At 44.2% G+C, this 24,096-nt stretch overlaps 1 protein-coding gene across 1 annotated transcript; it reads right to left on the bottom strand.

Moving 5' to 3' along the window:
• Positions 1-10: 10 nt before the first annotated feature.
• PYGO1 (pygopus family PHD finger 1) lies at positions 11-23,828 on the bottom strand. The gene is made up of 3 exons (XM_073652998.1): positions 23,434-23,828; positions 13,356-13,441; positions 11-2,243 (listed from the first exon to the last, which is right to left on the bottom strand). Exons 1-3 carry the CDS (start codon positions 23,459-23,461, stop codon positions 1,167-1,169), a joined length of 1,191 nt encoding a protein of 396 aa, XP_073509099.1. The 5' UTR covers positions 23,462-23,828; the 3' UTR covers positions 11-1,166.
• Between the last annotated feature and the right edge of the window lie 268 nt (positions 23,829-24,096).

The following is a 24,096-nucleotide window of genomic DNA, read 5'->3' as shown; positions in this document are numbered from 1 at the left end:
CAAGAGCGTATTTAGTCATTTTCTTTTATTATACCAAATTATTGGTAGAGAAAAACTATTCTGCTGGTCTCTAGGAGAATGGTACTTTAGTTAATTTCCCACTTATCAGAAAACATCAGCACCGTAATAAGTAACAGTATGAAAAAAAAAACACGTTCAAAACAGATAAAGCCCTTGGTACATGAGAAAATACTCAATTTGGTCTTCAGGTCAGAAATGTAATGGTGATAAAACATTAAAGCTAATAGTAAGACCCACAAACTCCTGATCAGTACTTTATTCCAATATGTCGGACATATCCATCTCCATATAAATCCAACAACAAGTTCAAGCCTTCAGGAATGTCAGAATAAAAGCAACAGATGATGAGCACGAGTTGCTAATGGTTTAATCTTCTCAATCTTTTACATAGCATTTGCCCCAAAGCGTTTGATATACAGTAAAGTATCCAGCCTTATTATCTGTGGCCACTTTACTAGATATCAATATTGCATATTGTCCAAGTGACACAACCGGCATACATCCCCATTACTTGTAGATATACAGTATAAAGCAAACCAAAAATCAAGCTTAAACAACCAGACTACAAAGTGCTAATTATATTAAAATTCAAGACATTATGGTTAAATCTAGATATCACATTTAGAGGGATAAGTGCCGTGATTCAGAACGCACTATCACACATGATAACCTCGCACCTACAACAACCAGTAGGTCAACCGTGCAATTCCCACAATCTAATTGTGTTTTGTTTTCTTCCTCTTCTCCTTTTCCACTTAGATCTGCACTTGGTGCTGCCACTAAAAAATTAATTTGCATTTAAAACAAAAAATATATAGTATTTTAAAATAGTGCAAAATATCTCAGAGCAGCATATCATGTCAGATCATGACAGCAGAGGCAAAAAAATGAAGACCTTCAGAAATCTTCAGATTTATACTAGTAACATACATAATATTGTTGGATGGTATAGGGAAAACCTTAGTTGTTTCTTGTTGCAGGATGATCAGATTTCAACAGCAAACAGGAGAATGAAACTAATGCTGGTAAGGCAGGTCTTCCCAGGTATCCATTGTCAATATTAGCAAAGATATGGCTTCGTTTACCAAAAAAATCCACTGTTCTGAATAAGACTCCAATTCACAAAAATGATGAAGGACGGTTTATTATTTTCGAGTACACACCAGCTGAATATCCTTCTTTGCCATACAAGTATCGCAACCCCAAATTGCTGAGGTTTCTGCTGTGAGCATTGCATAGGCGATCTCTGTCATCCCAGTACATGCTCGATGAAACCACTTCCGACAAGAAACTTCACACATAATGGCATCCCCAACATTGTTAACTTCAATAGAACAGATACCACATGAATACATTGTGTCGGTGGGTAAAGGACCAGAAAAACTGGATTGGAGAAGCCATCGATTGCATTTCTCACTAGGCGTCACACCACTTTTTGAAAGTTTAGGAAGTGAAGTTTTGCTGCGGGGTCTATTACCAGGACCACAATTAGTTAGGTCTATAGTTTCGGATTGCAAATTATCTGAATTAAGGATGTGATTTTTAGAATCTTGTGGCTCAGTCGTATGTTGGTTGAAATCACCAGGATGGGAGTTCTCTTCGACTGCAATTAGGTTCAGGTTATTTTTATTGGATGCAGAATCAGATTCTTGCCTATAGATAGATATTTTTGGAGGCATAAAATGAGGATGTGCCGGTTCAAATTGATGGCTTCCCTCGAGATGCTGGATAAAGTGCACTTTGCCACTTTGAGCCCTGTAATTTGAAGGCTGAATGTTGTTTCGCTGGCCAGAGTTCAGACTGGTTATGTGAAAGACATCTTGATCATGGATAGGTCTAAAGTGCTGGCCTGGCAGGGCAATAGTTTGTCCAAGTCCACTGTTAAAATAAGACTCATTTTCAAAAGGGGATTTTTCCTGAATATTGCCGAATGAGAATGTTCTCCCCAGAGACACACTTCTCATTTCTTTTGGAAAAGATAGCGGCTGATCGCTAAAGCTTTGTGAGCCACCATTCCGAAAGGACCTTTTTGGTGATGTATTAGGTGGCATCTTAAAAGTGTTAAATGCTTCATTATTGATATATCTTGGTTTTCCAAAGTAAGTGTACCCTGAGAGAGGGGATATGCTATGTCCATCATCAAAAGGATTGGAGGCAATGAGATGGTCTGAGCTAGTGATTGTTGGTGGAGCATATTCTGAAAGTGGAGGAAGCATAGACCCCTATAAGCAAAAAAAAAAAAAAAAGTAAAGAAATTATGAAGGTTGAATAAACATGCATAATGTGAGGTTGTCACATCAAACTAAATGCTAAGACTACAAATGAGATCACTAACTCGTAGGAGAATGTAAATGAATACAAAGTAGTATTGGGGTGCTTTCACACTGCGCTTTGTCCTACGTTCATTGGTCCAGTCGGGGCTTAAGTACAAACCCACCACAAAATGGGATCAGGGCATATGCACCAATGGGGCCTTTGACTATAATGATGCCGAAAGAGTCAACGTGTGCTCTGTCATGCATCATTTCTGGGCTTGTACGCCTACTGGGGGTGGACAATCAGATGTAAACTTCTATATCTTGGTGTCCACCTCCAGTAGGCGCATACGCCCGAAAATGATGCACGACAGAGCACATGTTGACTTTCGGAACCACTATAGTCAATGGACTCGTCACGCAAATCCAGCTTTGCTTTAAGGCTCCTACGGGACCAACGAATGTGGCAAAGAACGCAGTATGAAAAGGCCCTTCTAATTATCATATTTATTAATTATTAAATTCCAGTTAACCAATCATCTAGCAATTACAGAGACAATTTGATGGCATAAATAGTTAAAGCTCATCTATTGTGGTGGATTTGTGCTTTGAAAAATCTGCAGTGGAATACAAAAATGGGCAAATGGATGCAATTGATGAATCCATATACTGGACTGTAGCGATGCAGCCATCATGTGTCTATTAGTGTTGAGCATTCAGATACTGAAATATCGGGTATCGGCCGATATTCGCGGTATCGGAATTCCGATACTTTTGCAATATCGTATACCGGAATCGGAAGTTCCCATAATGCAATGAGACATTTTCATTTTATTCAGCCAATGAAGATCCTAAGAAGTGTGGGCACATCCTGTTAGGCATGTAGGCATCTTAACTAATGGCATGGCTGTGATTGGCTGCTGAAATGATGTCATGATGCACTATAAAAGCCACCGCCGCCATTTTGAGCTCACTCTGCTGTGAATTCAGTTAGGGATAGGACGCTGTTGTTCTGAGGGACAGTTTTAGCTACCTATTTGCTCTATACTGCTTTACCCAAGCTACTTTCTAAATCACTGTGCCTTGCAGTGCTAGTGCACAGTTCCCTGTGCTGTTCACCGCTGTCTGCAAGGTCTGTGTGTGTGAGTGCAGCTCACCCTGTAGTGTGTGCTTCAGCCAAGTCTGGTTGTAGTGCACTCAGTGTGTGTCACTGCCTCATACATTGTCCTTTTTTGCCAATTCATAATTTTTCCTGATATCTCCTATTAGTGTGGTGGTTCCATCTGTATTCAGCTAAATTGGTTCCAAACACACTATATAGGAGTAGATAGAGACATTTTTTTCCGTCTTGCAGCACTAGTGCACAGTGCTCTGCATCTGTACTGTTCACCGCTGTCTGCAAGGTCTGGTGTGTGAGTGCAGCTCACCCTGTAGTGTGTGCTTCAACCCCGTCTGGTTGTAGTGCACTCAGTGTGTGTCACTGCCTCATACATTGTCCTTTATTGCCAATTCATAATTTTTCCTGATATCTCCTATTAGTGTGGTGGTTCCATCCGTATTCAGCTAAATTGATTCCAAACACACTATATAGGAGTAGATAGAGGAGCCTTTCTGCAGCCTTGGGCCCTGCAGCCCCAGCCAGATTAGTATTAGCCTATTTTTTGCAGCCTCATCTATTGCATTGTAGGTTACCTTCCTACATTGTAATAGCTACAAAAAGTTTGTGATACTATCGTTATTACATCTTTAGGCACATCCAGTGTCTTTTTGTGACAAAAAAAAACCTAAATAAAGTTCACCAAACACTCCACTTTACAGTTGTGTAGGCCACATTAGCTCATATTAAAGTCTAGTCCACACTTTATAAAATTAGTGTTTCTTATACCTGTTAGCAGCTGTTCAGGAATAAGCACACTAAGCCCTTAGTACTTTTCTGCCTATCTTTATCAGTCTACCAAGATGAAGAAGGCAGGGAGTAAGGCATGTGGTCGTGGGCGTGGAGTTTCTGCAGGGAGAGGACGTGAGGATTCTGTGCCTGCAGGGAGAGGACGTGGGGATTCTGTGCCTGCTGCGGGCACCAGTGACTCAGCATCCCCCAGTTTTACCAGGGAACAGTCCTTTATGCGCAGCTTTGTAGGAGCTAGCCGTACCCCACTGCTGCGCGAGGACCAAATTGAAGCCGTTGTCGGATGGATGGCAGCTAACGCATCGACTTCAATTAGTTCCAGATCCTCTCAGGTCCTGAGCACTGAAGAGCACCCATCTGTCTCTTCACCACCTGCCAAATTGCCCAGGCAGTCAGAGAGCCCTGGACAGGAGCCATCTCTACTTCTGTTCTCTGAATCTCTTGGCTTGGAAAGAGGGGGCCAGCCAAGCAGAATTCGAGAATTTGAAGAAGAGGTAGTATGCAGTGATGCGCAACCGTTTTGTCTCTCTGAATCTGAAGAGGCAGGTGGGCCAGTGCCTATGGTCAGCAGCACACCTCAGTACGCATCTGATGATGAGACTCAGGTGCCACTTTCTGGTGCGTACTGTGCTGTCGAGACTACCCAGGAGAAGCAGTTGTTTGAAGAGGGTGGTGTAGATGATGAGGTCCTTGACCCATCATGGCGTGAGGGACAGGAAGGTGGTAGGAGCAGCTCTGAGGAAGAGATTCCCCGAACGGCCCAAAAAGGAGGGAGAGGGAGGGGGCAGACTTGGTTGCCTGTAGCCTCCACTTCGGCACCCATTAGGAGCATGGCTCTTCCAAAATCCAAAGCGGGCGCTCCCAAGACTTGCAGTGCCTGGTCCTTTTTTGACACAGTTGCAGATGACATTTGCTTTGTCAAATGCAAGCTGTGTAATCAGAAGGTGAAAAGAGGGAAAAGTGTCAGCAACCTCAATACCACAAATATGTGGAAACATGTGCGGACCAAGCACGTGGTGGAGTTACACAAACACACTGAAGACCTAGGCCAACCTACAGCGCCACCTACCACCTCTTCAGCTCGTGTTGTAGCCTCTTCCTCCAGCTCACACACAGCTGGTTCGGCTTCCTCACAGGATCGCCATGGAAGAATCTCTGGCACTGTTGTACAGAGACACAGTGTAATTCCACCCACAGCACCACTTTCCCAGTCATCCTCACACTCCCAGGCCAGTCTACAGCCATCGTTAGCACAGGCATGGGAGAAAAGGCGCCCATACTCGGCAAACCACCCCCGAGCACAGGCTCTGAATGCTGGCATTGCTAAACTACTGGCCCTTGAAATGCTATCATTCAGGCTGGTGGAGACTGACACATTCCGTAACTTTATGGCATTGGCAGTCCCACAATACAACGTGCCCAGCCGCTTTTATTTCAGCAGGCAAGCCGTCCCTGCCCTGCAACATCATGTGGAGGGAAAAATTAAACATGCGCTACAAAACGCCGTCAGTAGCAAGGTCCACCTGACCACTGATGCGTGGACCAGTAAGCATGGACAGGGACGATACCTTTCCCTCACTGCCCATTGGGTAAATGTTGTGGAGCCGGGTACAGATCTTGAGAGTGGCGCTGTACGTGTTCTGCCAACTCCAAGGATTGCAGGAATCCAGTCTGTACACATTGACTCCTCCTCATACTCCAGTTCCTCTGAATCAGCGCTGCAGGAGCCGTCACGGTCTACCTCCACATCGACCCGTGAACGGTTACCTGTTATGATGACCGATATGAGCACAGCCGTGGCCAAACGTCAACAGGCCGTATTAAAATTAATTTCTTTGGGGAATCGAAGCCACACAGCGCAGGAGCTCTGGAATGCCATCAAGCAGCAGAGTGACGTGTGGTTTGTGCCAGCGAATCTCCAGCCAGGCATGGTAGTGTGCGACAATGGCCGAAATCTGGTGGCAGCTCTGGGCCTAGGCAACCTCACTCACATCCCATGTCTGGCACATGTGCTCAACTTGGTCGTGCAGAGTTTTTTGAGGGACTATCCGGATCTTGATGCACTGCTTCACAAGGTCCGCATAGAGTGCGCTCACTTGCGGCGTTCCAGCAATGCAAGATCACGCATTGCAGCTCTGCAGCGCCGATTATGTCTTCCGGAACATCGCATCATATGTGACCTACCCACCAGGTGGAATTCAACGTTACATATGTTGGAGAGGTTGTGTGAGCAGCAGGCAGCAGTAATGGAGTACCAGCTGCAGCAGGCGCAAACAAGTCGCAGTGCGCGCCGTTCACACTTCACCACCACTGAGTGGGCCTCTATGAAGGACATTTGCCACGTTTTGCGTGCCTTCGATTATTCCACGCGGATGGCGAGTGCAGATGATGCACTAGTCAGCATGACTATCCCCCTTATCTGCCTGCTTGAAAAAACACTGCAAGCACTAAGGGACGAGGTTTTGGAAGAGGTGGAGGATGAGGAGTCACAAATGCCATCTGCTTCTCTACAGTCTGTGCAACGTGGTTCCTCACAAAGGCCTAGGCAGGGGACACTTTGTGAGGAGGATGAGGAGGAGTCAATGGATGAGGAAGACATCTGTCCAGAGGAGGGAGGTACACAATGCTCTAGTAGTCAGTATCTAGAGCGAGGGTGGGGTGATGCAGAGCAGGCAGAGATCACGCCTCAAGCAGGGGACAGCGTTTCTTGGCCAGTTGGCAGTCTGCAGCACATGGTTGATTTCATGCTGCAGTGCCTGAGAAACGACCGCCGCATCGCCCACATTCTCAACACGGCTGATTATTGGGTGTCCACCCTCCTAGATCCTCGCTACCGGGACAACTTACAAAGCCTCATAACACCGTTGAACCGGGAGCGTAAAATGCGGGAGTACCAAGACGCACTGGTGCATTCCATCATGTTCTCCATTCCAACCGAGAGCAGTGCTGCTAGTGCTTTACAAAGCAGCTCAGTGCGTCGAGGCAGTGGAGGAAGCTCTGCACAAAGAGGGAGCAGAAGCAGCGCCTCAGCACAAGGCAAGACCAGTATGGCCGAAATGTGGCAAAGTTTTGTGTCCCCGCCGCCACAAATGTCTACACCATCACAGACGGCTCCAGTCAGCAGGAGGCAACGTTTCCGTCAGATGGTGACAGACTACATGTCTTGCCCTCTTAGTGTACTCCCAGACGGCTCTTCTCCCTTCAAGTTTTGGGTCTGTAAGCTGGATACATGGCCAGAGCTTAGTCAGTATGCACTGGAGGTGCTAGCTTGCCCTGCTGCTAGTGTATTATCGGAACGCGTCTTTAGTGCCGCAGGTGGTGTACTAACAGACCGTCGCATGCGACTATCCTCCGATAACGTTGACCAGCTTACTTTTCTCAAAATGAACAAGGCCTGGATCTCTCATGAATTTGCCAGTCCTCTTCCAGAATAAATAATTGGTTGGCAACAGTATCCAGGTCTCCTGTTCTGTTCATGTTTCTACCACCTGAACTGTAATCCCTGAGCTCCAACACCGCCAGTTGGCGCTCGGAAGTGCCGTCTGCACAGTCAACACTTGCTGCCGTGTTATTGGGGTTCAGTAACGTCAGCTGTTCCCCTGCTGTGCGGACGGCAATTTCTCCTGCTCTGTCCACATCCACTGTACTACTGATTTAAAACCTCCTCCAAATACACCTCTGGCTCCTCTGTTTTCAGTATTATCCCTGAGCTCCAACACCGCCAGTTGGCGCTCGGAAGTGCCGTCTGCACAGTCAACACTTGCTGCGGTGTTATTGGGGTTCGGTAACGTCAGCTGTTCCCCTGCTGTGTTCACGGCAATTTCTCCTGCTCTGTCCATATTCACTGTGCTACTTATTTAAAACTTGCTCCAATTACACCTCTGGCTCCTCTCTATTTTTATTCTTATCCCTGGGCTCCAGCACCGCCAGTTGGCGCTCGGAAGTGCTGTCTGCACAGTCAACACTTGCTGCCGTGTTATTGGGGTTCGGTAACGTCAGCTGTTCCCCTGCTGTACGGACGGCAATTTCTCCTGCTTTGTCCACATCCACTGTGCTACTTATTTAAAACTTGCTCCAATTACACCTCTGGCTCCTCCGTTTTTAGTATTTACCCTGGGCTCCAATACCGCTAGTTGCTGCTCAGAAGTGCCGTCTGCACAGTCAACGCTTGCTCCAGTGTTATTGGGGTTCAGTAACGTCAGCTGATCCCCAGCTGTGTGTCCGGCAAATTCTCCTGCTTTGTCCACATCCACTGTACTACGGATTTAAAACCTCCTCCAAATACACCTCTGGCTCCTCTGTTTTTAGTATTTACCCTGGGCTCCAGCACCGCCAGCTGGTTCTCGGCAGTTCCATTGGCTCTTGTACCTTCTGCTACCCATCCGGGTTCCAGTACCGTCAGCTGGTCCTCGGTAGTTCCATTTGCTCTTGTATCTTCTGCTACCCATCCGGGTTCCAGTACCGTCAGCTGGTTCTCGGCAGTGTCTTTGGCACGGGTACTCCCTCCTGCCCAGCCTGGTTCCAGCACGCCAGCTGTTTCCGGGTAGTGTCAACGTCACTTTGCCTCCAATGCGTTGTCCTGTCGTGTTGCGGTCGGGTTAGCCGACTCTATGGTGCCTGCAGTTTAGGTGACTCCTATGTGGGCTGCGGGATCTGGCAATGAAGGCTGGTTCCATAGTGCCAATAGGACAAGCACCCCCTGTAGGACTGTGGGTTTTGGTAACTGCGGCCGGCTCGCGGCCTTGAACTTTTTTTTTACATGGGTACCTTCTGCTACCCATCCGGGTTCCAGTACCGTCAGCTGGTTCTCGGCAGTGCCTTTGGATTAGGTGCCTCCTTCTCGGTATCCAAGTTCCACCAACGTCTGCTGGTCCTTGGTAGTGCTTTCTGGCACAGGTACCTCCTGCTTAGTAACCGAGTTCCAGTAACATCAGCTGGTCCTCGGTAGTTCCATTGGCTCTTGTACCTTCTGCTACCCATCCAGGTTCCAGTACCGTCAGCTGGTCCTCGGTAGTTCCTCAGCTTTCTTGTACCTTCTGCTACATTTCCAAGTTCAAGCTTTTTGAAATGGTTCTTGGTAATCACTCTGGATCTCCCTGACGAGGACCCTGAAGACGAGGACCCTGAAGACCAACCCTAAGAAGACGAGGACCCCGAAGACAATGACCCTGAAGACGAGGACCCTGAAGACCACCCCGAAGAAGACGAGGACCCCGAAGACAATGACCCTGAAGACGAGGACCCTGAAGACCACCCCGAAGAAGACGAGGACCCAGAAGACCAACCCGAAGAAGACGAGGACCCCGAAGACGAGGACCCCCGAAGACGACGACCCTGAAGACCACCCCGAAGAAGACCAAGAAGATGACCCTGAAGAAGTTGACCAAGAAGACAAAGAAGAGAAGACAAGCACCAAGATACAGAAGAACAAGAGACAGAAAACCAAGAAGCAGAAATACAAGAAGCTGCAGAACAAAAAGCGGAAGAACATTAAGCATAAGACTAAAAATCAGAGCAAAAGATAATATCTAAATTATAAGCAGAAGATGACTAAGCAGTGTATGGGGGTGAGTCCGTTCCTCCTCGTGGTGCCCCTGGAAAAGACCTGCTGCTGCAGGCCAAACTGAACGCGGACAAATCCTGTTGTAAATCTTTTGTGACGGGCAGAACGAAAGGTGTAATGTCCAACCTTTTATAGATAACAACTACAGGAATGCCTGTCACAAATAAGAATATGATGAAGAAGAAGAATATGAAGAAGATGAAGAAGTAGAATATGAAGAATGTAAAAAAAAGAATAATAAGAAGAAGGTGAAGAAGAAGAAGGTGAAGAAGAAGTGGATGAAAAAGATGCTGAGGATGATGAAGGAGAAAGTGTGGGAGAAGTAAAAAAGAAGGTGAAGAGCATGGAAGTAGTGAAACATAAATATCTGACAAAATATAAAAATACTTAACATAGTTAATATTTCCGTAACTCAGAACATAATAAAAAAATAGTAATTCCTGCTATTCCATTTGACTGGGCTAAACCTCTATGCCTTTATTGTCTCCCCCACCTCCCCCAATACATTCTACATTATTCTTAGTTGTTTTCCTTCATGTAGAAATAACCTACAAGGAAAGAAAGGGTTTATTTTAATTCCGATATTTATGTCCCATTGACTTGCATTGGTTTCCGGTATCGGAATCGGCGATATCCGATACTTTTTCGGTATCGGTCCGATCCAATCCGATCCGATATCGGAAGGTATCGCTCAACACTAGTGTCTATACATCATCGTTGCAGGCTAGGATATGGAGACTGATGAAGGACTATGCCCGTGACAGTGGATTACTAAGGTGCTCTTCATGTGACAAATTTACAATCCTGGGTTACTGGCATCTAGTAAGGATGAGAAAAAAAAGGAAGTCTATCAAGTTCATTTGAACGATGGGAGAAGGTATATGGGTAAAATTTGGAACTTTATGATATTGATCCTGAAGAAGGAAAAAAGAAGACCACAACTTTGAGCCAATCTGTCCTAAAAGAAAAAAAAAATCCCTGCAAAGAGGCTTTACTGAGGCTCATGTTGCACAGAAGCATATTATGAAAAATCTCTAACATACAGACATACCATGACGTCTGGTATCTGCATGGCACAGAGGAGATCACATTACACTGTCTCACCAGCACTCTGACCATGGAGGAGTTTGGAGTGGTGATTAAATTAGACTACAATTCCCCAGGAGCAGTCCAACTTAGATCACTAATGTAAAAAACACTCAAGGCTTCTTACATTCTACTATAATTTGTACCTTGGGGAGCTCCTCTGTATGAAGGTGCATGCCCCCCCACACCAAAGATGAACAGCTTCAGGCAAAGACACCAATCATAACCATTTTCTATGCACAAATTAAATTAGCCCATAAATTGAAGAAGCGTCCCCATCTGTATTTTATATTTTGTTTAATTAAAAGCTATGTGTACATGCATGTAATGTAGTGTGAGGGTATTCATATACTCGCCTACTACTGCTTTCTCCAGGATCCAGCGCCTTTCTTCTCCTCTGAGTGACGTCATCGCTCTACAGACTGTCAGGATCACACTGCGCTCTGCGTGACCCGGATGTGGCTTTTACAGTGTAAGTCTATGGAGCATTAGAACGAGGCTCCATGAGTTTTCATTTAAAAAAAAAAAAGACTTCCGGGTCACACATAGAACATAGAGTGAGCTGGATAGTCGCAAGTGCGGTGACATCACTGAGAAGAGGAGAAGAAAGGAGCTGGGCACCGGAGAAAGCAGCGGTAGGTGAGTATATTAATACTACGTTTTTTAATGAATTAAGAAAACATGATAACATTAAAAACAGAGGACAGAAACACAATAGGTGATATCAGATGACATTAAGCAAGGGAATACACGCTACCGGAATACAGGGGGATGAGGTATATGCTGGTAATATACAAAGGATAGAAAACAAAAGCAACACACAACTTCACGTCAGAGGTTAATATATAAAAAATTATCATTAAATGAGAGAAGCTAGAGCTGGAAAATGTTCCTTTTAATAACACATTGAAAATCCTTGTCAGAATGGCTGCGTAATTGTTTTCTTTTTTTAAGATTTCTTAAGCAAGTACATCATTGGGTCTAAGAGATTTACTTAACCTCTTGGCGCACATGGGCACAAAAAAAAAAACACTAATGGCGGAATTGGGTACTTTACAAATTTCCAAGTTGGATGAAATGGTACTCGTTTTTCAATACATTATATGGTAAAATGGATGGTGAAAAACAAAACTACAGCTAGTCCTGCAAAATACAAGCCCTCACCCTCATACAGCTGTTGACAGAAATATATAGTTATGGCCAGGGCTGTGGAGTCGGAATCGTGGAACCGGTGTAGTCGGATTCGGTATAAAATGGACTCACTCCGAAAATGTATAATAAATTGGTACAGTAGTTCAATGAAGTATGTGCTGTAAATAAGAATTTGGGAAAGTTATGAAATGTCCTATAAATAGACAAACTTTGGCCCACATCATAATCCTTGCGGGTAGGGGGGTCTGGAAAATCAACTCCTCCCCCCATCACCGCATATTTGTGCCTACTCAAAAACATATAAACACAGGAGAACCCACAAGTATAATGGCATAAAAAGACTTTATTAATATATGATTCCTTAAAAAGTAATCCATCAATTGTAAATAGTATTATCAAAGTGTAAACATGCGGATATATGGGTCATATTAACTTACTGAGCTTAAACCGAAAAACAGGGGAAAGAAAGAAGTATTTCCCCACAGGGCCCCAGTAGACAGTGCACAATAATGGAAAGACACAGGAGGAACAAATCACTAGCGCATATGCCTATTGAAAAAGCTAAATCCATTGGCGAAACGTACGTCGAGGTTCTAATTTGGCCACTGTCCTGCCTCTGCACTGTTCCCCCCTGAGCTGGACCCCACCTATTGGGTGAGTGACTATCCTTTCATGGAATCGACTATGATAGTCTATTATAACTACCATTGAGTGATTTGTTCCTCCTGTGTGTCTTTCCATTATTGTGCACTGTCTACTGGGGCCCTGTGGGGAAATACTTCTTTCTTTCCCCTGTTTTTCGGTTTAAGCTCAGTAAGTTAATATGACCCATATATCCACATGTTTACACTTTGATAATACTATTTACAATTGATGTATTACTTTTTAATGAATCATATATTAATAAAGTCTTTTTATGCCAGTATACTCGTGGGTTCTCCTGTGTTTAAATGTCCTATAAATGTCTGTCCTACTCCTGATCTAAGGATCTCTGCTTTTAGTTGAGATGAATCTGTGCTGCACTTTATGTACACGCTCAGTACTGACGAGGGCTATGGAGTCTGAATCAAGGAGTCGGTGCGTCAGGGAAATTGAGGAGTCAGGGTCTGTGGTTTGGCTTACCGACTCCACAGCCCTGGTTATAGCTACTAGAAGGAGAGTGGAAAAAAAAAGAAAGGAAAAATTCCCTGGGAGAGAAGTATACATTTAGTGTATGCAGTTTTTGGATTGTGAAGTTTGGTTACAGATCCGTTTTAACAGTAGGTTGAAAAAGCATAATTTCCAACAGATTTTTTATTATTTTAACATGGAGGAGTATTTTAGTCTTACCGATGGGGATATAAAATATTAGGTTTCATTGTGTGAGATTTACCTGCACGGTTGATTTGCGCTTCTTTTTTTCAGGGCATCCCAAATTTGAGCTGGGCCTGATTAACCCTTCCAAACCTCCAACATCTCCTGTTAGACAAAAATCAGATATGAGATGAGTAAGAATGTGGACATGTAGCACTCTAGAGCAGTAAATAACACCCTGTAATAAAATACATACCAAAGACAGATTGTATCATGTCTGTTTCTGCCCTCCCCAGTCTATAGACTACATTTTATAGTAGACTGGATATGGGCTGTTAGCCTAGGCAGGGCCGGCGTCAGCACCAGGAGCACCCGGGCAAGTGCCGTGGCCCTGAGCAGGCGCGGGGGTGGCCCACTCACTGTCGGGCACCCCGGCACGCTATGGCGCCCGTGAGCGGTGCGGTGCCGGCGACAGCGCCCGCTCCCCCCCACTAGCTCAGGGCCCCGGCAGCTGGCACAATACTTTCCTCTCCCAGTGCCTCCGCAGCAGCTCCGGTCTCTTCCGCAGCTGCTGCACTGTGACGTCTCAGGTCAGAGGGCGTGGTGACGTCTTTACACTGTGCTCTCTCCTGACCGGTCACAGCGCAAAGAGGGAAGATGCGGGCGAGGGGTCCGGAGCAGCTGCAGCAGGTGAGCAGTGAGTATTGTTTAAAGATTTTTCTGTATTTTCAGGACTATGAAAATTGTACATTCACACTGAAGGCATCAAAACTATGAATTAACACATGTGGAATTATATACTTAACAAAAAAGTGTGAAACAACTGAAAATATGTCTTATATTCTAGGTTCTTCAAAGTAGACACCTTTTGCTTTGATGACTGCTTTGCACACTCTTGGCATTCTCTTGATGAGCTTCAAGAGGTAGTCACCGGAAATGGTTTTCACTTCACAGGTGTGCCCTGTCAGGTTTAATAAGTGGGATTTCTTGCCTTATAAATGGGGTTGGGACCATCAGTTGTGTTGTGCAGAAGTCTGGTGGATACACAGCGGATAGTCCTACTGAATAGACTGTTAGAATTTGTATTATGGCAAGAAAAAAGCAGCTAAGTAAAGAAAAACGAGTGGCCATCATTACTTTAAGAAATGAAGGTCAGTCAGTCCGAAAAATTGGGAAAACTTTCAAAGTGTCACCAAGTGCAGTTGCAAAAACCATCAAGCGCTGCAAAGAAACTGGTTCACATGAGGACCGCCCCAGGAAAGGAAGACCAAGAGTCACCTCTGCTTCTGAGGAGAAGTTTATCCGAGTCACCAGCCTCAGAAATCGCAGGTTAACAGCAGCTCAGATTAGAGATCAGGTCAATGCCACACAGAGTTCTAGCAGCAGACACATCTCTACAACAACTGTTAAGAGGAGACTTTGTGCAGCAGGCCTTCATGGTAAAATAGCTGCTAGGAAACCACTGCTAAGGACAGGCAACAAGCAGAAGAGACTTGTTTGGGCTAAAGAACACAAGGAATGGACATTACACCAGTGGAAATCTGTGCTTTGGTCTGAGGAGTCCAAATTTGAGATCCTTGGTTCCAACCACCGTGTCTTTGTGCGACGCAGAAAAGGTGAACGGACTCTACATGCCTGGTTCCCACCGGGAAGCATGGAGGAGGAGGTGTGATGGTGTGGGGATGCTTTGCTGGTGACACTGTTGAGGATTTATTCAAAATTGAAGGCATACTGAACCAGCATGGCTACCACAGCATCTTGCAGCGGCATGCTATTCCATCCGGTTTGCGTTTAGTTGGACCATCATTTATTTTTCAACAGGACAATGACCCCAAACACACCTCCAGGCTGTGTAAGGGCTATTTGACCAAGAAGGAGAGTGATGGGGTGCTACGCCAGATGACCTGGCCTCCACAGTCACCAGACCTGAACCCAATCAAGATGGTTTGGGGTGAACTGGACCGCAGAGTGAAGGCAAAAGGGCCAACAAGTGCTAAGCATCTCTGGGAACTCCTTCAAGATTGTTGGAAGACCATTTCCAGTGACTACCTCTTGAAGCTCATCAAGAGAATGCCAAGAATGTGCAAAGCAGTCAACAAAGGAAAAGGTGGCTACTTAGAAGAACCTAGAATATAAGACATATTTCCAGTTTCACACTTTTTTGTTAAGTATATAATCCCACATGTGTTAATTCATAGTTTTGATGCCATCAGTGTGAATGTACAATTTTCATAGTCATGAAAATACAGAAAAATCTTTAAATGGGAAGGTGTGTCCAAACTTTTGGTCTGTACTATATTTATATATATATATATATATGCGCAAGTGACATCCTGCAAGGGGCATTATATTGGGGGGGGGGGGGGGAACAAGTGACATCCTGCATGGGGCATTACAAGGGGGCCAGTATCCTCTATGGAGCATTATATGGGGACCAGTATCCTGTATGAAGCGTTATATGGGGACCAGTATCCTGTATGAAGCGTTATATGGGGACCAGTATCCTGTATGAAGCGTTATATGGGGACCAGTATCCTGTATGAAGCGTTATATGGGGACCAGTATCCTGTATGGAGCATTATACGGGGCCCATAATACTCTATGGAGGACTATACTGTCCGGTCTGCACTGTGCGCTGCGAGGATTCGCCGGTTTCTGAGCTATTGTAGAATTTACGATATCGCTCATTTAATGTTATAAGTGAAATCTTCGGCATTGTACTAATTAAATATATATATATATATTTTTTTTTTTTTGTGTGTGTATTTCTCTGCTGTATCTGTGCATCATAAATCGTGGTATGTGTTAAAGGGGCCCACTGAGACGCTTTCGCCCAGGGCCCACAAAAACCTGGAGCCGGCCCCGAGCCTAGGTCTGTAGTTGGAAGGTGAGGGAACAAGATTCAATGCTTGGTTTCTCTTGAATTTTATATCATATTCTTGGCAGTACAGTAAAAGCGGCGCGGTTGCTGCCTTTGCGAGTACCAGTCGTGACCGTTGCAGAGTGGTCTTCATTGAGAGACAGTAAATAATGAGCCTTAAGTCTCATACCCCAGTACAACAGGACAATGAAATGTTACACTGTGGTCAAACATATTGTGACTTTTCCATCAACTTCTCAAAATGTTTTGCATGCACTTTCGATTGAGGCGCTTATATTTGACACTGAAAGCGAGAGGTTTTGAAAAGTCTGTTTCTAGATTTTCATTATTTGCATTTCATTAACATTGTCTATCCATCCTGTTATTTCCATAATCCCAAGATTCTTCCTTCTTGGTGTTGCAATTTCAATGCTGAGGAGTGTAAAAGGTTGCACCACTAGTTGTAAAAGAGCTTAATGCCACAATTCCATGAATACAGTGTTGTGGCATAAAGTACTGCATGAATGGCCCATGCAGGTATACCAATTTCAATATTAAAGGGTTGGCCAGTACTCGGACAGCCCCTTCCCAATCCCCATGTTTCCACCCCACCAAAACACCACCTATGCTCACCTCCAGTGTCAGCACCAGCTTTTCCGGGGCATGACAATCCCTGTGGCCAGTCTCTGGTGGCTTCACTCTCCCCTCCTCAAGGACTGAGAAGGTGTTATCCAAGTAGTGGACAATCCCTTTAAGGAGTGTATATTTGGAAAAATGTAAATTTTCTTGTTTAATAAAAGCATTGAATCCATAATAACCCACTTCCTCCCTATATAAAAAGAGGTAAAATTTGGTGCCCAAATCTGTTTATAAGAGCCACCCAGTGCTATGCTAGGTTAGTAACTCAAGTTGTCACTGTAAAGGCTGAGGGTTGCCCCAGATTGCCATCAAGAGGTGAGTAGATGGAATAAAGTGGAGACTGACACATTCTTGGTAACGGGGCTGCTAGATAAGGTAAGTCATGGTGAGGGACCACAGGTGATATAGGCCAAACCTGAAGACTTGCCCAGACATACTGTCCAGTCACACTGAATAAGTAGAGACGCTAGTGAATGCTGAGTAGAGCAGTCGCAAAGACAACGGTCTGATGGCCAATGTGTAATGAGCCCCACTGAATCAAGAAAGGACCTGTGGACAACACTAAATGGATGTTGGATGGATTCTTTGTATTTTGGTGCCCATGTTATGTCAGGTGGGCGTGTATGCTCGGACACCCCTTTAACCACTTAACGACCTTGGGTTTTTCTGTTTTTGCGTTTTCATTTTTTGCTCCCCTTCTTCCCAGAGCCATAGCGTTTTTATTTTTTAGTCAATATGGCCATGTGAGGGCTTATTTTTTGCGGGACGAGTTGTACTTTTGAACGACATCACTGGTTTTATCATATCGTGTGCTGGAAAACGGGAAAAAAATTCCAAGTGCGGTGAAATTGCAAAAAAAATGCAATTCCACAGTTGTTTTTTGGGTCCTTTTTTTACCACGTTCACTGATTGCTAAAACTGACCTGCCATTATTATTCTCTAGATCATTCAGAGTTCGTAGACACCAAACATGTATAGGTTCTTTTTTTATTTAAGTGGTGAAAAAAAAAATCCAAAGTTTGCTTAAAAAAATATATATAAATAAATTAAAAAAAAGGCGCCATTTTCCGAGACCCGTAGCGTCTCTATTTTTCGGGATCTGGGGCCGGGTTTATTTTTTGCGCGTCGGGCTGACGTTTTTATTGATACCATTTTGGGGTAGATTCGATGTTTTGATCGCCCGTTATTGCAATGTTGCGGCAACCCAAAAAAACGTAATTCTGGCGTTTAGAATTTTTTTCTCGTTAAGCCGTTTACCGATTGGATTAATTATTTTTTTATACTGATAGATCGGGTGATTCTGAACATCGCGATACCAAATATGTGTGTGTGTGGGTTTTCTTTAATTATTTTGAACGGGGCAAAAGGGGAGTGATTTAAACTTGTATATATTTTTTTAATATTTTTTTTATTTATTTATTTATTTATTTATTTTACACTTACTGCATGCTTCAATAGTCTCCATAGGAGATTAGAAGCAGCAGTTGTCTGATTGCTTCTACTGCATACAGGAGATGAGCAGATCGCCTGTATGCAGGAGAAATGCTCACTTGCTATGAGCGCTGACCACTTTGAGGCGCTCATAGCAATTGAGACATGACAACCACAGGGGTTTGCTGCAGACCCTGGGTTGTCATGCCCTCCCATTGGTGACCCGCGATCACGTGACGGGGTCATCGATGGGCGGGGCTTAGGACGCGCTTCCCGGAAGCGCGAGTTAAATGCCGCTGTCAGAGATGGACTGCGGCATTTAACTAGTTAACAGCTGCGGGTGGATCGCGATTCCACCCGCGGCTGTTGCGGGCACATATCGGCTGTAAGAATCAGCTGACATGTGCCCGGTTCAGTGCAGGCTCAGAGCCGGAGCCCCCGCTGAATCGGCCTTTCCGACCTGGTGCGTACTATTACTGACCTGGTCGGAAAGGGGTTTAAGGGGTTGTCCACTACTAGGAAAACCCCTTCTTGATCTAAATGTTTGGCCCTGATAAAATAAAAAAAGCCTATACTCTCCTCCGGTGCCGTTTCAGCACTCGCGGTCCCGGGGCTCTCGTGCAGCTGTTGTGACATGTGCCATCACTGCGGTGGTCACTGTCTGACAGCTCCATTTCAATGGAAGGCCCCTGTCACAGCTATTATCAGCTTCATAGGAGACCATGATTTGTCCAGTACACTACAACACTGTGGTATTACAATATATAGTATGAGCCACCAGATGATCACAGGTTCAAGTCCCTATGGGGACTAAACGGAAAAATAAAAACAAAAGGCCCAGATTCAGCAAAGATTTTATGCCAGGAAACTTGTGAAAAAACGCTTTCAAAAGTTGCAACATTTTTGTACAATGCGAAGCTGAGAAACATTTTTTGCAACTTTTGCCGTTCTTTCACCATTTTTGACCAACTCTGGCAGGTGGAGCTGGGGAGTTACCATTGCTCATCAAATTGTAGATGAGCGGTGGTACCTTACGTCACAAATCTTACTCCAGTCTCTACCGGGAGTAATACTTGTGGCGCGGGGCACACCACTTCACATCCTGCCTGATCTATTAAAGGGAATCTGTCTGCAGTTTCTGCTCTTAAGGCTTTGATCACACTGGCGTATAAAAATAAATAAAATAAAAATCTGTCCCATTCTCATCCAGGAGAGTGGGACGATTTTTTTTTCTCACTTGTCAACCGTAAACAATCCGTTTTTTACTCAGCAGCTATTAATCATGTACAGAAGCATTTACAGGTTCCCCATGCTACAGAATTGGAATGTATTCGCAAATATCGGATGCCATACTGATGGTCTGTATGACGTGTAAATTTGTTCTCACACTGAACTGATTTCTGAGTGAAAAGGCAGCATGCAGAGATTTTTTGCTCACGTGGAGAAAAAAAAAAAAAAATACACAGATCGGCATGGCCTCATTGGTCCAAGTGCGATTTTTTTCTCATTCGATTTATACACAAGTGCGAGCCCTTAATCAGAGAGTAGCAGAATGTAGGGCAGGAGAGCTTGATTCCAGCGATGTGTCACTTATGTGTGGGCTGTAGTTTCAATACAATCAGTATTTTATCAGCAGGAGATTATCACTATAGGAATACCTCTCATGCGTAGACCATTCAGGCTAATCAGTATAACCATACCACCACCTCTGATAGGCCTCTTCCTGTGTACACTGTCAGTAAGCTACCAATCAGGTGTGTGTGGGGTTATACAGAGCTCAGCATTCTGACCAACGGATTCTATGAAAACACCAAGCCGCCCAGTAAGTGACACATGGCTGGAATCAGGCTTTCTTGCCCTATATTATGCTGCTCTCACATTATATAGTAAAAACCTGCTGACATATTCTCATTAAGAGGCGCATGACTCGTAAAGGATCAGCTGTCTCGCCCACCCACTCATCAAGATGATGAATTGGGGCCAAAGTTTTTAAAAATGGAAAAATAAATATTCAAATTAAATGCGATTATTGTTTTTTCTTCTTCTCACTTACAAAATGCAATAAGAATTGATCAAAATGTTGTGTGCCGTTTTCGTATTAATAAAAATGTCAGCTCAACACGCAGTAAACATGCTCTCACAGCGCCATTCCTGGAAAAGCGTTGCGTCTTAAAGTGGAGACACGACCAATTTTTTTTTTTTTTTTTTTTTTAAACAAACTTCTTTTGCAATGCTTAAAAAAAAATTAATAAAAATACAATATACATTTAGCATTACTGTAATCGCACTGGCATGGAGAACGTTACCTGGTCATTTTTACTGTATAATGAATGCCGTAAAGGTAAAACCCAATGAACAATGGCGGACTTTATTTGCTACAGGTTTATATTGCGCTGCAGAGGAAGGACATTACAACCCCAGGCAGCAGGAAAGCTACAGTCGGCCCTGGCTGATACAGTTTAAGAAGTATCCCTGATGCCTAATGCCTGCCCAGAGTGCACCTCACCGGAGTATCACTATGATCCCCCCAACCTGGTGATCGCTTATTGGCAAGTGCTCAGTGTCCACCTGCATGGGGTGTAGTAAGACTCGCGAGTGTAGAGGCTGGATACCGCCACATCAGGACATATTACCCGTCACTATGGGGGCTACTCTGGCATCTCAAGTGTGTGTTGGCCGAATGGCTAAATGAATATATATGACACACACCTGCCCTGTACACGCCGGTATAGCGCGCACGACACACACCTGCCCTGTACACGCCGGTATAGCGCGCATGACACACACCTGCCCTGTACACGCCGGTATAGCGTGCACGAAACACACCTGCCCTGTATACGCCGGTATAGTGTGCACGACACACAGCAGTATAGTGTATATTACACACCTGCCCTGTACACACCAGTATAGTGTATATTACACATCTGCCCTATACACACCAGTATAGTGTATGTTACACACAGCAGTATAGTGTATATTACACATCTGCCCTATACACACCAGTATAGTGTATGTTACACACAGCAGTATAGTGTACATTACACATCTGCCCTATACACACCAGTATAGTGTATATTACACATCTGCCCTATACACACCAGTATAGTGTATGTTACACACAGCAGTATAGTGTACATTACACATCTGCCCTATACACACCAGTATAGTGTATATTACACACAGCAGTATAGTGTATATTATACACCTGCCCTGTACACACCAGTATAGTGTGTTACACACCAGTATAGTGTATATTACACATCTGCCCTATACACACCAGTATAGTGTATATTACACATCTGCCCTATACACACCAGTAGTGTATGTTACACACAGCAGTAGTGTATATTACACATCTGCCCTATACACACCAGTTTAGTGTATGTTACACACAGTATAGTGTATATTACACACAGCAGTATACACACCAGTATAGTGTATATTACACACAGCAGTATAGTGTATATTACACACCTGCCCTGTGCACACCAGCATAGTGTATATTACACACCAGTATAGTGTATATTAGGTACAGCAGTATACACACCAGTATAGTGTATATTAGGTACAGCAGTATAGTGTATATTACGTACAGCAGTATACACACCAGTATAGTGTATATTACATACAGCAGTATACACACCAGTATAGTGTATATTACGTTCAGCAGTATACACACCAGTATAGTGTATATTACACAGCAGTATAGTGTATATTACACACCTGCCCTGTGCACACCAGCATAGTGTATATTACACACCAGTATAGTGTATATTAGGTACAGCAGTATACACACCAGTATAGTGTATATTAGGTACAGCAGTATACACACCAGTATAGTGTATATTAGGTACAGCAGTATACACACCAGTATAGTGTATATTAGGTACAGCAGTATACACACCAGTATAGTGTATATTAGGTACAGCAGTATACACACCAGTATAGTGTATATTAGGTACAGCAGTATACACACCAGTATAGTGTATATTAGGTACAGCAGTATACACACCAGTATAGTGTATATTAGGTACAGCAGTATACACACCAGTATAGTGTATATTACGTTCAGCAGTGTACACACCAGTATAGTGTATATTAGGTACAGCAGTATACACACCAGTATAGTGTATATTACGTTCAGCAGTGTACACACCAGTATAGTACGTTCAGCAGCATACACACCAGTATAGTGTATATTACGTTCAGCAGTATACACAGCAGTATAGTGTATATTACACAGCAGTATAGTGTATATTACACAGCAGTATAGTGTATATTACACACCTGCCCTGTGCACACCAGTATAGTGTATATTACACACCAGTATAGTGTATATTACACAGCAGTATAGTGTATATTACACACCTGCCCTGTGCACACCAGTATAGTGTATATTACACACCAGTATAGTGTATATTACACACCAGTATAGTGTATATTACGTTCAGCAGTGTACACACCAGTATAGTGTATATTACACAGTAGTATAGTGTATATTACACACCTGCCCTGTGCACACCAGTATAGTGTATATTACACACCAGTATAGTGTATATTACACACCAGTATAGTGTATATTACACACCAGTATACACACCAGTATAGTGTATATTACACACCAGTATAGTGTATATTACACACCAGTATAGTGTATATTACGTTCAGCAGTATACACACCAGTATAGTGTATATTACACAGCAGTATAGTGTATATTACACACCTGCCCTGTGCACACCAGTATAGTGTATATTACACACCAGTATAGTGTATATTACACACCAGTATAGTGTATATTACACAGCAGTATACACACCAGTATAGTGTATATTACACACCAGTATAGTGTATATTACACACCAGTATAGTGTATATTACACACCAGTATAGTGTATATTACACAGCAGTATACACACCAGTATAGTGTATATTACGTACACCACTATAGTGTATATTACACACAACAGTATACACACCAGTATAGTGTATATTACACAGCAGTATACACACCAGTATAGTGTATATTACACACCAGTATAGTGTATATTACACACCAGTATAGTGTATATTACACAGCAGTATACACACCAGTATAGTGTATATTACACACCAGTATAGTGTATATTACACAGCAGTATACACACCAGTATAGTGTATATTACACACCAGTATAGTGTATATTACGTACACCACTATAGTGTATATTACACACAACAGTATACACACCTGCCCGGTCCCACAGTGCCTTGTCCATGTGCCTGTCCCGGGGTACGTCCTAGGCCCAGACCTGCCCTCCAGCACATGAAGACTCCAGGCTTACAGCGACTTCTCTTATAAGGTTTCTGTTCCTGTCCAGCGGACATAACAAACACATGGAGCCGGAGGAGCGGGCACCTGGCCGGGAGCGAGTGACGGCCTCCCCTCCCCCTGCCCCGGACACTTTATGGAAAGTTTCAGAAGTTGCCCCCGCAGCTGTCGTTACAGCGGAGAACGTGAGGACAGGGCTGAGCTGACGACAACGCTTGCTCCACCGGGAAGTGAAGCGAGAGGCGGCTCTGTAATGAGCGCACAGACTATGTAACGCTCACACACTCGGCAGGTGAGAACAGAGCGGAGAGGGCGCCATCTGCTGCTCCCACAGCGCAGTGCAGCCTCTGGGTCCGCTGCCCACATGCCATGTTTGTGAAGCCCCTGTGTGCGACACTCTGGTGGACCTGGCGCACGCGGAGCCTGTGCTCTATATCTGGTGGTAGGTGATGAGTTCTGGATTCCTTTTCCCACCATCACCACCTTTCTCACTTGAGCTGGGGATGACTTATTGTAACTCATTGTTTTTTGGTTGTTTCAATAAGGTCGGCCCATGGTAACCTGTATCTCCTCTCCTCACGG

Source organism: Phyllobates terribilis, unplaced genomic scaffold (assembly GCF_046119375.1).
Source record: "Phyllobates terribilis strain yellow unplaced genomic scaffold, ASM4611937v1 Scaffold_11__3_contigs__length_659146591, whole genome shotgun sequence".
Lineage (NCBI taxonomy): Eukaryota > Metazoa > Chordata > Amphibia > Anura > Dendrobatidae > Phyllobates > Phyllobates terribilis.
Note: the sequence above shows the minus strand (reverse complement) of the source record. Positions and strands in the feature narration are given on the sequence as shown.

Coding starts and splice junctions, on each gene's coding strand:
- PYGO1 (XM_073652998.1), bottom strand. CDS start 23,461: ATGGACAAGGCACTGTGGGACCGGGCAG. Junction 13,442..23,433: donor GGCACTGTGGGACCGGGCAG/GTGTGTATACTG, acceptor TTTGTCTAACAG/GAGATGTTGGAGGTTTGGAA. Junction 2,244..13,355: donor AGCGCAAATCAACCGTGCAG/GTAAATCTCACA, acceptor TTTTGCTTATAG/GGGTCTATGCTTCCTCCACT.